The sequence below is a fragment of the Oncorhynchus mykiss genome, chromosome 6, assembly GCF_057628025.1.
Source record: "Oncorhynchus mykiss isolate SJ-2025 chromosome 6, ASM5762802v1, whole genome shotgun sequence".
Classification (NCBI taxonomy): Eukaryota; Metazoa; Chordata; class Actinopteri; order Salmoniformes; family Salmonidae; genus Oncorhynchus; species Oncorhynchus mykiss.
This window is the reverse complement of record NC_143027.1, coordinates 30,755,646-30,769,028: the sequence shown is the minus strand read 5'-3', so window position 1 is coordinate 30,769,028 and position 13,383 is coordinate 30,755,646. Positions and strand designations below refer to the sequence as shown.

Genomic DNA, 13,383 nt, shown 5'->3' with positions numbered 1-13,383 from the left:
GTGTAGATTGAGGTTACAAAATAATATAATACATTTTAGGCTGTATCAATTGTAGGCTGTAATGTAACAAAATGTGGAAAAAGTCAAGGCTCTGAATACTTTCTGAAGGCACTGTAACTATTGCTCAAACACAGACCAAATCTAAGCTTACCTTTGTAAGATGTTTGGTGAAAACATTGTGTAAAATAAACATTTTGACTCTGGGGACTGGTGATCAATAACTGTAGGTCACAGGCAGACATAAAATATCCTCAATCTGTGGTACCCTGGCTTTCAGCGTGTATCAATGTATTCCGTGTTTATTCCGTTTATGCTTCACAACACTAACCGGAAGTAGGTAGCAGGCATCTTGAAATCAGGTCATCGGCTCGGCCTGCCCTTATAAATTCGTATGCCCATATATGGTAATTAGTCATATCTAAGATTTGACTGCACCGATCCATAGGCAAGATACTCAGCTTTCTGCAGACGCCCTGCTTTTGCCCTGCTTTCGCCCGTTCTTATACCAGACTGAATTGTATTTTTTTTTTAATCAAATAGGGTCCCAAAATATGGGGACTTTACATTTAAGAGGTTATTTTCACTTGTAAGCTTCATATTGGGGCGGCAGGGTAGCCTAGTGGTTAGAGCGTTGGACTAGTAACCGAAAAGTTGCAAGTTCGAATCCCTCGTTCTACCCCTGAACAGGCAGTTCACCCACTGTTCCTAGGCCGTTATTGAAAATAAGAATTTGTTCTTAACTGACTTACCTAGTAAAATAAAGGTAAAAAATATATATACTAATGTTTTTATTTTAACGCAGTTGAAATTGGTTCAGTTCAGCCGACCAACATCCAAAATATCAATGGATCGGACTCTTTGGAAAGTATCTCCAATAAAAGGGCTTTGGTATTTTAGTATACAATCTAATTGAAGCACTTCAATGGGTTGGATTTCAAATTGATAGGTAGAAACCCGATAATAAATGACTATTACTATAGTCAAGAAAATGTGGTCATGCGAGTTGTTGATGACATTATTCTATTTGTTTTTGTTTATAAAATAAAACTTTTAAAAAAGGCGGCCAGGATGATGCAGGAAACGTTAGTGAAGTATTCACAAAAATAGTAATTAATATTTAAAACAAGCAATGGTATACCTAATTGGTTAATTAAAAAAATATGTTTGCCTATTAGAGAACCTGATCTCAAAATGTGCTTGTCTGGCCTAATAAAAAAATATATGTTTAAGTAATATCACTGTTTTTGAAAGTTTGATAAAGGGGTTCTAACAGTTGGGATCTTAATAAATGAGAAAAGGATTATAGTCCTACCTGTAAATGTCTTGACAGTTTCGAAAGACAATGACCTTGGCTACATGCTGTCTTGTTGTCCTCTGATGTGTACTGGGGATCAGAGGGTTGTTGAGATGTTTGTGATGGCTGGTGTCATCAAAGGGCAGCTGTCCACTATAAATGCCCTGTCTGGATCTCTGTCTGCTCACGGCATCATTTCAAACCAAGAGAAGCTAGAGGAAGGGGGCTAGTTGTTGCCATCTTCCTATTGTCTTTACTTTCAAGGTGACTTAACGCTATAGTGGATACACCGCTTCAGTCAAAATGGTAGGCTTGGCACCGCTCGTCTTTTACGCGCTCCTCGTCTGCTTTTTCAGGCTTGGCAGTTCGGAGAAACTTTTGCACCATTCCCGGCATTACAAGAGCTCACCCGAGTCCAGTTTAGGATATCTGAATTCGTACCATCCCCATAGGTACCCTCTATACATGATGCAGCTGTACCGCTCCATCAAGACCGCAGCCGAGAACAGCCCCTCTCCACACGATTCTGATTCAGTCCTCAGTCTGATAGCAAAAGGTACGTAAAAGTATTGATTTCAATTAATTGTTTAGGCATATGAGAAATTGAACACTATTGGCAACATTCCCAGAGGATCCTTATTTTGTTAAATTTGTTTGCCATTTTCAATTGGCTTTCCAACATTCTTTTATGCATTTACCGTCTTTAACTTGCTACTTTTTGGACCAATAGACTGGCGCGAGTATCGTAGTCTTATATGATGATGTCATTTGACCTGTAGTTCAAGCAAGCGTCCGAACCAGTCCACAGATCTCTTCAGGCTTGTCCTCTCCATCACTGCCAGGCCTGGTTGCAGGCTGTCTTATCTGTGTTTATCAGATCCTCCTTTACAACCCAGAAGTGTCACAATGCTTATTCGGCTTTAAAGGGTTTTTCTGTTTTATGTGAGTGGGTGTGTGTATTAGCCCTACAGACGTCTGTACAAATGGCGGTTGAATACACATCCTACTCTGTCCTGTCTTCCCTCTCCCTCCAGCGTTTTGACATTTTGTTGAATGGTTTGGCTAGTTTATGGTGAAGTCTGCGTAAAGTTTGTATTGTTGATTGCGCACTGACTGCATACAACTGGTTTGCTGACTTTTGTTAGTTTTTTCCAGGATGCCATCAAGTGGGTGAGAAATGGACAATCACTTTCGACATGTCCTCCATCTCTGCGAGTGACGACGTCCAGCTGTCAGAGCTTCGGATCAGACTACCAGCGTTCTCCGCTTCCAAACACGTCACATTGGACATTTATCACTCACGAAAGCAGGACTGCGAGTCTGACACTGAACTGTGCAGCGAGGAGCGCCTTCTCTTGGGCAGCTTTGGCGCATCGCCCAGTGACACCAGGTCTCAATGGAACGTGTTCAATGTGACAGCTCTGCTCAAATATTGGATGCATCAGGGAGACACAGTGACGCAAAGCCAAGAAGCAAGAGTCCTTGTGATAGAGAAAGAACACGAGAGTGGGGCACCGGACGACGGAGAGGAAATTGACATGGCCTACATCGGGCATCTTACGCACAAGAAAATCAAGGTTCACCATCCGACAGACGAACGGGTTATGATGGTTGTCTTCTCCAAGCACAACCTGCCCCGAGATGGCGAGAGCGCACCCACTCTCATCCGTACTGTGGAACACTCCAAATACGCAATTTTGGACCAAGTCAGCCGCGAAGTTCAAGGGCGACGCCACAAGAGAAACCGAATGGAGAGAGTGCGGATGGCCGGCGGAATTGCAGCTAATGCTACTGGGTCCGCGGCTGAAGCCGTCCAACGCCCACTCTGTCGGAAGATTGACATGTGGGTAGATTTCGACCACATCGGCTGGAACGAGTGGATTGTGTATCCAAAACGCTACAACGCCTTCCGCTGCGAGGGCGAGTGCCCTACTCCGGTGGATGAATCCTTCAGTCCCACCAACCACGCATACATGCAAGTAAGATCTAAACATAAAACAACACTTTTTATATTTGGTATAAGTTCCTAATATGCATTTATCTTCAGTGCAGCTTTTCGTAAAGCTTATTTTCTTTTTGTGTTTTTTTTAGAGCCTGTTGAGACTGTACCATCCGGATCGCGTGGGTTGTCCGTCCTGCGTGCCCACGCGCCTCAGCCCGCTGTCCATGCTGTACTACGGGGACGAAGACGTGGTGTTGCGGCATCACGAGGACATGATCGTGGAGGAGTGTGGCTGTCACTGATACCCCAGCCACATCGGGCCCGCAACCACAAAGACTATTGTGAAAACACTTATTTAAAAGGCTTCACTTGGAATATATTGTGACCAATGGAATGACTCTTGAAGGTTTGGTGTCCAACCTTCAGTTGTTTGTGGTCGTTATCACAAGGAAGATACATTTCTTTGCTATGGTCCTTACTATATCTTATTCTATCATGGCCTATGTCATGATCTCTGCTGGAACCACAGCATTCCATATTAGAAGATTTGTCCTTGGTTTGAACCAGCATGATAAAGATGTACTGTGATTTATTTGAATATTTATTACCCATTTCGGGTGTTGCTTTTAGGCTACGTTTTATGTTGTGTTTGTCAGTGTTTTGTCATTTTCAAGAAGTGAAAGAAATATGCTGCCAAAATAGTGCCTTAATTGTTATGATTATTTTGTATTTTCACTCATTTATTAATCCTTTAATACAAGATATATTTTTGTACATACAATGAAAAAAATAACAATATTAAAGCATTTTATTCCGTTAATCGAAGTGACATTTATTAATTTAATCCTCTAAATAAGTGAGCGAACTCTAGGACATTACAGCATCATCTTCGCCTGAACTTTTGACTGTCTTCTTGATGTAATTGACTCTCAACCAATAGTCTACATGAGGCTATCACAGCCCTGACCAAGTCTAATCTGTTCTGAAGCAGTCTTGACGAACTGAACAAGACAAGTGTGTTTATGGCTTCTCGAACCAGTCACTTGTTAACAGCTTTACCACCCTCACTCAAAATCCACATCTATTTTATAGTATTACTGCTCAGATTATGGGAAGTCGTCAGTGCCCCTCGCATAAAAAGGCCAAGGCGAGCAATTTCCTAGTTGCTTGCGTTCGAAGCAGCGGGTAAAGGGAGCAAATGAAAAGAGCAACATGTAGGAATGGAGGGGTCAAGATAGGAGTGGTGATTGGATTAAAGAAAAAAGCGTTTTTTATTTTGGGGGTGCCAGTAATCAAGAGTGACAGAAACGGGAGCATATATACCCCCCCCCCCCCCCCCCCCAACAAGAGCAAGAGTGGAGTTAGTGAAGCTATGTGCAGGAGGGGTAAATTGCAAAAGGTCCACCACCTTCACATTTCCCTGCCCTGAAATTACACTTATCCTTAGTGTCTCTCTTAGCAAAAGGAATGACACAATGCCCTTACACACCATTTTTAACCTGTGTACCAACTACTCAGAGGCAGGTTGAATTACAAAACTAAGCTGTTCATGTTATTTAAGCAAGTACAGCCTAAACTAAAAGCAGTGTGATCACAGACAGTCGAGGTCAAAGCTGAATTCAAGCCTATCATCAATGCGTATTAACTAAAGATGAACTAATACAGATTAACAATCACTCTTGCCACTGTGACAAGCCATGCTGACAAATAGTATAGCCATTTAAACCGGCTGATCTGTTGGGGTGCAGAAGTCTGTCATGTTGTTCATTGGGTCCTACTGTGGCACGAGTCATTATAGGGCCTGGGGTTGGACCCTTGACAGTGTTTGTTCATACACTAGGGCGTGGGGAAAAGGCCCAGTGGGTTTCCCATTAGTGAAGCAGCTTCAGGACAGTGGCAAGGAGCCAGGTGTCACAGATTCTCTAGCACGTGTTGATTCTCACAGACTAAACCCTCATGAATAAGCCTCTTCTGTTGCCCACCACACCCACAGCATCCTGGTGGTCAGCTCATTATTTAGTCTAGTTTTATTGAATTTTATTTAACTAGGCAAGTCGGTTAGGAACATATTCTTATTTACAATGACGGCCTAGAAAGGATTGAGTGTGACAGTGTGCACATGATGTTGTGTGCTATTGAGGGAGGAACAAACCTTGGGTCCTGCTTGGCAAGTAGGGAAACTGTCAACCCTACAGTGGATGGGAAGAATGAAGTGCTAGACTTGACAATTTAGGAAATGTCTGATCCGACTGGATCTGATACCTGCTTTAATGCTACATTACTAGTTGGACAGCAACTCACATCCAGGTGATATCACAGTCGCTTATGTATGTTACTCACTGAGGTACAAGATTTGGTTGACGTTTACATTGGGATTGATCTGAAGATGGAATAACCTTTTTTTAATTGAATTATCTTTCAATTAAAAAATATATAAACGCATCTAAAGCATAACATGTATGCTTAAAAAAAAGACTGGAACCATTTATTTTAATTTTTAATAATCACAATTCAAGTTATTTAATTTAGATCCAATATGCATCAGATATGCCTCTGCTTATGTGCAGAGTACAGAGAGACAGTGTAGCTCTTTGATGAGAGGAAGGACATCATGGTGTGTAATGATTACCGCTTTTCAGGCTGCTGGTTCTGGAATGTTATCAGTTGCAGGAGGGAACTTGCTGAAGAATTCCACTTAGGTCACTCCTGCCACACTACAGATGCTGGAAATGTACAGCTTTCCTTCACAGAAGAACGGGAGCGTGCCAGTGGATTTGTAGCTGCGGCGCTGATAGCCTTTGATGGATGTGAACAGCAAACATCAAGTTCTACCAGTGCGTTTTGATTTCGAGCAAAAATGTAAAAAAGGTATCATCAATTAGGTAAAATTGGCTGATGGCTTCATGTACATGTCCAATGAAACGTTTCAGGACCTGATAGGCTTCATTTTTAACTCATAATAATGAAATGTCATCCTATGTGAACTCAAGAACATTAGGCCTAAGTGTTTTATGATTACTTATCCGTAATTTTAAAAAATTGTCTTTATTTATATTTTACTAGGCAAGTCAGTTAAGAACAAATTCTTATTTTCAATGACGGCCTAGGAACAGTGGATTAACTATCTTGTTCAGGGGCAGAATGACAGATTTTTACCTTGTCAGCTCAGGGAGTCGATCTTGCAACCTTTCAGTTATTAGTCCAATGCTCTAACCACTAGGCTACCTGCTGCCCCTGCTATACTACTGCTATATTACTGGTGGAATAACCATTTCTTGGGTCATTAGTTTGTTTTCTGTCAGATACAAAGTGTTTTTCCCGAAAGTAACATGTATTGCAGTCGGTCAACCCATTTACCACGAGACTAATGACACTTGCCAGATAACCGAAAGTGCCCAAGGGTTTGACAGAAGCAATCCTTTGATCTTGCAATACACATAGCCTACTCATTCTATCCAACTCCCTTTGTGCACTGGTTACTCTTTTAGGAAACAAGTCTACTACCAAATAGGTTTTATTTTCTTTATTGATTCTTCTTACAAACCATGTGAAAATGTAGTTTTTTGTCTCAAATTTCTCTATATATAGTTTTTACAGTCCTTTGTATGACAATCTTTTTATCTGAAAAAAATAATAGTATTTTGAAGGCAGTGAAGTGTGGATAACCCATGATAAGATTGATTTGAGTGGCAAAATAATTTTAAAGAATGAAAGAAATTGAATCTTTACCACCACACCGCTCCTCTGGAGCAATCTTTTTCAGTGTTGCTGCTGGCTCCACAAGAGAAAGGCCCCAGAGGTGAGTCAAGAGGGTAACACTTCATTCACACGCCTGAACCACCTTCGTGTTATTTTACAGTAACAATACAGCTGATATTTAAAGTTAACAAACCGCAACTAATGGACTCATCTGTAAACACAGAAGGTGACAATATTGTAGCAAGTCTGGGTGGGGGATTGGTTGGGCCTCTTCTTCAGCATCATGGTAGTAAGTGAAGTTGTTTCACATCCCTCTTGAATGCTCATTCCACCAACAGTTAGATGTCCATTTCAAACTGTGCATCGTCACCTTCACAAACACACACACACACACGTTAATTTATTTATTTCCTACTCACCTTAAATATTTGTAGCCTGGCAGGCAATACTAACATAAGGGTAAATATCAAAACTTAAAAATGACCTGAACCCCATTAGGTACCAGTAAATCTGAACATTTGATATTATTTCACTTATTAAATACCATTATCTATTTTCCATAAAACTAATACATCTCGTATGACTGTTTTCGGGGATGTTTTTTTTTGGGCACATTGTAATGCCTGAGATAAGAGTAAATAGTTGGCCTGCCTGACAGGATCATGTTCTTACCAGTGCTTTTGTCAGCAGGTGCAGTGATGTTGTTGTTCAGTGGCTCTCTGTTATGGGCCTTTACATTGTTGATGTGTTTGGAGGGTGGGCTGGTGACCCCTGGAATGTTGGGGAGAGAGCACGGTGGAGTCCTGGCCAGCGGGGAACTGCGGCACTCCAGCAGGAACTTCCGGTCGTAGATGATTCTTGTACCTGAGGGGAGAGGAGGGTATGAGATGTTCATGTAAATTTAATGGATCGAACAGATCGTACATTGGCGCACAATCCCACCATATAGGACTAGTACTCATCCTGTTCTGCAGTCAGATTTGGTTCAAAGCCTGCAGCTAAACCACATACACTAAAGGTTGTGTAATCTTGTTTAACCCATACCTGAAATTTAGCATCATTTGGTCAGATGCCTTATTTGTTTTATGTAGTCTTTCCATTAGAGATTAGGTACAATGCCTCTTTCACACTGTGACGTGTGAGCTTACAGTTGTTCTGAAACACTGAGGTGTTTGACTGAACAAAAATATAAACACAACATGCATCAATTTCTAAGATATTACTGAGTTACAGTTCATATAAGGAAATCAGTCAATTGAAATAAATTAATGAGGCCCTAATCTATGGATTCCACACAACTGGGCAGGGGTGCAGCCATGGGTTGGCTGCCAGGCGTGTAGTGGTCTTTTATTGTACCTAGCACAAGGTGCACCTGTGTAATGATCATGCTGTTTAATCAGCTCCTTGATATGCCACACCTGTCAGGTGGATGGATTATCTTGGAAAAGGAGAAATGCTCTCCAACAGGAATCTAAATACATTTGTGCACCAAATTTGTGAGAAATAAGCTTTTTGTGCATATCGAACATTTCTGCTATGTTTTATTTCTACTCATGGAACATGGGACCAACACTTTATATGTTGAGTTTATCTTTTTGTTCAGGGTAAATAATAAATTATATTTTTTAAAGTGCTTTTCCTTACAACATAATCTCCAAGTACATAAATCAACATACCGCCCTCAACAAACTCAACCGATAGCCTACAACAAATTAACCGTAATATTAACACGAAATAAAACTAATGGCACCAACATGATTGCATGAATCCTTGACACAGATATGTGCAAAAACTGTTCTGTTTGTACTGTCATCTGTGCCAATCTGCCCACAGAGTAGTCACTGATATCTGCTCACAAAATGGTGGTTCAATGCAAGCTATATCGGCCAGCTGCTTTCTGAGCCAGAATTTCCCACATGAGGAGTCATCTGTGGGATCCCTCAGTGCATTACCCCTCTTAACATTGGATTGATATTAGAGGTAAACTAAATGGCACCCTATTCTCTATATAGTGCACTACCTTTGACCTACAGGCCCTCTACAAAAGTAGTGCACTATATAGGGTATAGGGTGCAATTTGGGACACACACTGGCAGTTAACCAGCTCACCACCATATCAACACACACATATACTCAGGAAATTAGGCCTAGACAGAGTAGGAAAGCAATGTTATCCATCATATCTTGCTTTTAATTGCATATTTTACATGACATTCAATGCATTTCACATTATAAATGCATTGAAAGTTATGCAAATTATGTATGTATGTCACATTTGTTAATGGTGTCTCTTGTGACAGAGGGTTCAGAATGGCAGCTGCTGAAAGATAAGAAACTGCAACATGATCTGGCAGGTTCTGCTAGTGCGTTAATCATCTCTGAATCAGTGTTGAACGGCACCACCAACGCCTTAGCTGTGACCATGTGAAGAGGGAGGAAGTGAAAGGCCTCGTGTGGAAATGCTTTAAACACATCACGACAAGCAACAAGTGGGGTGGCAGCTATCCTAGTGGTTAGAGCATCGGGCCAGTAACCGAAAGGTTGCTAGATCGAATCCCTGAGCTGACAAGATAAAAATATATCGTTCTGCCCCTGAACAAGGCAGTTAACCTACTGTTCCATAGGCCATCATTGTAAATAAGAATTTGTTCTTAACTGACCTGCCTAGTTCAATAAAAAAAGTGTCCTAGCCAATATAATTAAATTGAAAAGGGCATGCAATCCATGCATGATGCAATCAAGTATGTTTTTAAAATGTCAGATACTTAAACATTTCAGATAATGTCAGGTTATTTTACTTTGCAATGCGTCTAGCAGCGTTGTAGTCGAATCACTAAACCACGAGTCCCAAGGCCCCTTTGCTCGAGTCGAGTCACGAGTCCCTATGGCTGAAGTCCTGGTCCAAGTGCTCAAGTCTGATTGATGATTAGGGGGTTCATTAAACATATTTGATATTTTGGTTACTGATGTTTTTTTTGTTTGCTCGTATTTCTGGCTTGCTGACTCGATGCTCGTCTGTTGCTACTAGATTTTTGCCTCTATAGATTTGCCTCAGATTTAGTAGAAGTGCGGGGCTGCAGGGAAGATTTTCATGTGAGAAATTAAGTAACGCAAATACTTTCCTCCTGTTGCCAAATGGTCATAATTGCCTGCAATAGCCTACAAAACAAATAAGTCCTTCATACACAGGCTCACACACGTAATTCAATGTTCAATAGTTATGTCAAATCAGTAATGATGTTTTGAAGGGATGAATGGTCGCTAGAATGAATTGGCTAATGCGCCTGACCAGATTATTATTTGCAATAATTGTAACAGGCTCTCAGCAACTCTTTTGTAATCACTGACTGATATTTGTGTAGTTATTTATTGCAGAGTGAAAAGTAAAAGGAGACTTGCCTGTGGGATGCAGGGGGGAAAGTTGGAGGGTAGACAGACTACTTTTCAATAGTCAAGGAGAGAGACACATAGCTACACTGTTGTTTTACTCTTAAACTCAATACTAGTGTTTTCAATTTCATAAAGCAGTTTGCCTTTTTTAACAAGGAAAAGCTAAATAGTAAGAGGTTGACTGACTGACTGGTGGTTATGAGGAAGCAAGTGAGTCGCTTGCGTGATGTGTAGACTAGGATCGGAGGCAGAGCCTGCCCACACTCGTTGCTTGCTCACAAGCTTGATGTAGGCTGTGTCCATCCTACTACTAGAAAACAGAACTATCGCTGCTCTGCGCACCCAGTGCTGCTAATTTTCTGCTTATCATAGTAGCCTATCCAGTCCAAGTGCAAATACAAGTCATAGGATTCCAGTCCAAGTCGAGTCACAAGTCTTTAAAATCGGAACTCGAGTCAGGGACTCATGTACTGCAAAGGACTAATGTTGCACAGAGCCAAGTGCCTCCTATGAATAGAACATGAAAAGGTTGAATGTAATAAATGTTCCAGAAGCCTGTCAAAAAAAAACAAGAAGCCTGCATTTACGAAGCTTTACCTATAGATCTACAGCATAACCTATGGATTGTGACCACATGAAATGGGATATTAGCCTACTCAGTGACACAATTGTGTAGTTAACACAAATATTAGCGTCTTAGCTAGTTCTTATTGCAGGACTCTGATCCATCTGTGAAATTAGCCACATTAGTTCGCTCACCAGTCTATTTCGTTATGTTCTGTGTGTGTCACGGAGTAGACTGACACCCCAGTTCACGGATCCACAATGCATAGGTATGGCTGTACACGGCAATATAAATGTTCAATACACATAGTAGGTTGAGTTCACACAAATATTAGTGCCTTAGCTATGTCTTATTGCTGGACTCTGAAACCACAGTGAAACATAGGTATGAGGACCGTGGTGGTGCACAAAAAGCTATGCTAACGAGCTAACAAGCTGATGATGCAAATAATGGCACTTGCCAGCAGAAACAAAAACAACAACAGTCACTGTATGCAATGAGGCATGAGCATATCGCTGGCTAAAGCCTTTGTCAGTTTACAACATTGCACCACAAACATTTTTGCTAAATACATTTGTTTGATTGCTAGACAGGTGTCCTTTGTCTAAAGGTTTGATAACCCTATCGAGATTTGTGTTACGGGCACCTGCACAGCTCGAGCGCATGGTAATCAGGCTAACAATCGAATCATATCCCGTTGAGTTAGTTATAACCACGTCATAAACAGTCGTGCTTTTACATATTACATAGCTATAACATAGACATATAACTAGTCCTATAAAGGCTAGCTACTAGCTATAGCTAGCTACCTCCAGGTGTTGTGCTGAACAGAGTTCCCCCGGGAGTAGTGGAGTAGTCGTTGGGCATGTGCGAGGCGTCGTTTATGGTCACCCGCCTGGTCGGAATGGCCTTGCTAGTAGTGGTCTTCTGACAGCCCGTAGACATCTTCAAAACACAGGGGCGTTTGCTAATAACTACAAATTGGACAACTTAACTAAATATCTTGGACCTGAAAAACAACAAAGCAAACAACGTGCCCTGTTGCTGCTTCCTCAATTATTTGCTTTGGGTCGTTAGCAAGCTAATTCCTAAATAAAAACAAATACTTTATTTTGTCATAAGTGCAAATAATGTTGAATATCTAAACTAACCACACATTCCCACACGCAGACCGACAGACTAGGTTCTGTACGACCTTAGCAGCACACGTTCTTCCACACTCAACACGCACTCAAAAACAGACAGGAAAGAGCTGCTCCAAGCAGAGAATTGACATGACGTCTCCCCCCACTGGTGGATGGTGTTGCCCTTTCTTCGTCGGTGGGGTTTATCGGCGGTTGGCATCCAACATTATGGTGCATTACCACCACCTACTGTACTGGAGTGTGGGCTAGGGACAAAGATAAACTAAATCCACAATGTTTGAGACAATTTCTAATGACGTACTACTCAAGATACTCGTTAAACTAATTTCCTGTATCCCCTTCTCCCTCATACTAGATCTCAGCCTCTCTTTCCCTCTGATACCGCCCACACTGTAGCAATACATGCTCCACTGTCTCTGTTTCCTGGCAATAATCACACTTTCTTGTTGGATGCTTTCCAATCACATTTAAGTACTTATTCAACTGGCTGTGTCCCACCCTTAATCTTGTAAATATAGCCGCTGCTTCTGTCCCTTCCTGCCATCCTCCCCTCTCCAACCTTCCGCTGTACTGCCTGCCCTTAGTATCTCTATTCCACTGCTCATGCCATCTCTGCACCATCACTGTCCATATCGGGCTTTTTGCCTACGCCTTGCTCATTGAAACTACAACATCCCCACTTCTAAGTGCTTGTTTAGCCAGTACATCAACTGCCTCGTTCACCTCCACCTCCACATGGGTTGGAACCCAAGTAAATCTTATCTGTATATCCATCCATCTAATCCTGCCATGGGTTTATAGCACCTCATAAAGCACGTCTTGTCTGCTACATGACCTAACGGACTGGAGACTCATTAACAACTCGGTCTGGCTTGACTTTCTCCACCCACTGCAAAGCCAACAGTATAGTCATCAGCTACGCCATATATACAGCCAGCTGATCTGTAATAAGTTTTCTGACTTCCACCCCACCCCACATTGCTGCACTACAAATGCTGACCCAGTAGGTCCTGTTCTTGGATCTTTTGAACCATTTGTGTCAATGGCCACAAAATCCTGATAGACAGTATCAAGGCGTCTCTTAAACAAATCAGATGGATCAACACCCTCCCTGTCTTTCTGAAGTATCTCTGACACTTCTAGATCAACTACTGGCTATGGTTGATTTACAGGACTAGCTACCGTTGGACTAAACACCCTTCCATACGTTTCCATCTCCTTCGCCTGGGTATTACCCACCCACCCAAAGCTTGAGTTCTCTGTAGGTCGACCCAATAATTCATTATCAGTTGCTGTCTCCTAATCTGCAATGGCATATCCCCCACTCCACCTGCAGTACAGCCACTGC

General features: G+C 41.7%; 2 protein-coding genes across 2 annotated transcripts; one reads left to right on the top strand and one right to left on the bottom strand.

Annotated features, from left to right (window-relative positions):
• The first annotated feature begins 1,424 nt into the window (after positions 1 to 1,424).
• LOC110525714 (nodal homolog) lies at positions 1,425 to 4,050 on the top strand. The gene is made up of 3 exons (XM_021606091.3): positions 1,425 to 1,850; positions 2,450 to 3,273; positions 3,386 to 4,050. The coding sequence occupies exons 1-3, from the start codon at positions 1,598 to 1,600 to the stop codon at positions 3,536 to 3,538; spliced, it is 1,230 nt and encodes a 409-aa protein (XP_021461766.3). The 5' UTR covers positions 1,425 to 1,597; the 3' UTR covers positions 3,539 to 4,050.
• A 2,695-nt stretch (positions 4,051 to 6,745) lies between these two features.
• On the bottom strand, positions 6,746 to 12,123 carry 4ebp2 (Eukaryotic translation initiation factor 4E-binding protein 2). Its single transcript, NM_001165149.2, is given in 3 exon segments — positions 6,746 to 7,305; positions 7,608 to 7,799; positions 11,700 to 12,123. Coding segments are annotated over 3 exon segments (360 nt in total). The 5' UTR covers positions 11,836 to 12,123; the 3' UTR covers positions 6,746 to 7,273.
• Between the last annotated feature and the right edge of the window lie 1,260 nt (positions 12,124 to 13,383).

Excerpts from the sequence above, each read along its gene's own strand:
- LOC110525714 (XM_021606091.3), top strand. The coding sequence starts at position 1,598 with ATGGTAGGCTTGGCACCGCTCGTCTTTTACGCGCTCCTCGTCTGCTTT. Across the intron at positions 1,851-2,449 it reads CCTCAGTCTGATAGCAAAAG|GATGCCATCAAGTGGGTGAG; the intron begins GTACGTAAAAGT and ends AGTTTTTTCCAG. Across the intron at positions 3,274-3,385 it reads CCAACCACGCATACATGCAA|AGCCTGTTGAGACTGTACCA; the intron begins GTAAGATCTAAA and ends TGTTTTTTTTAG.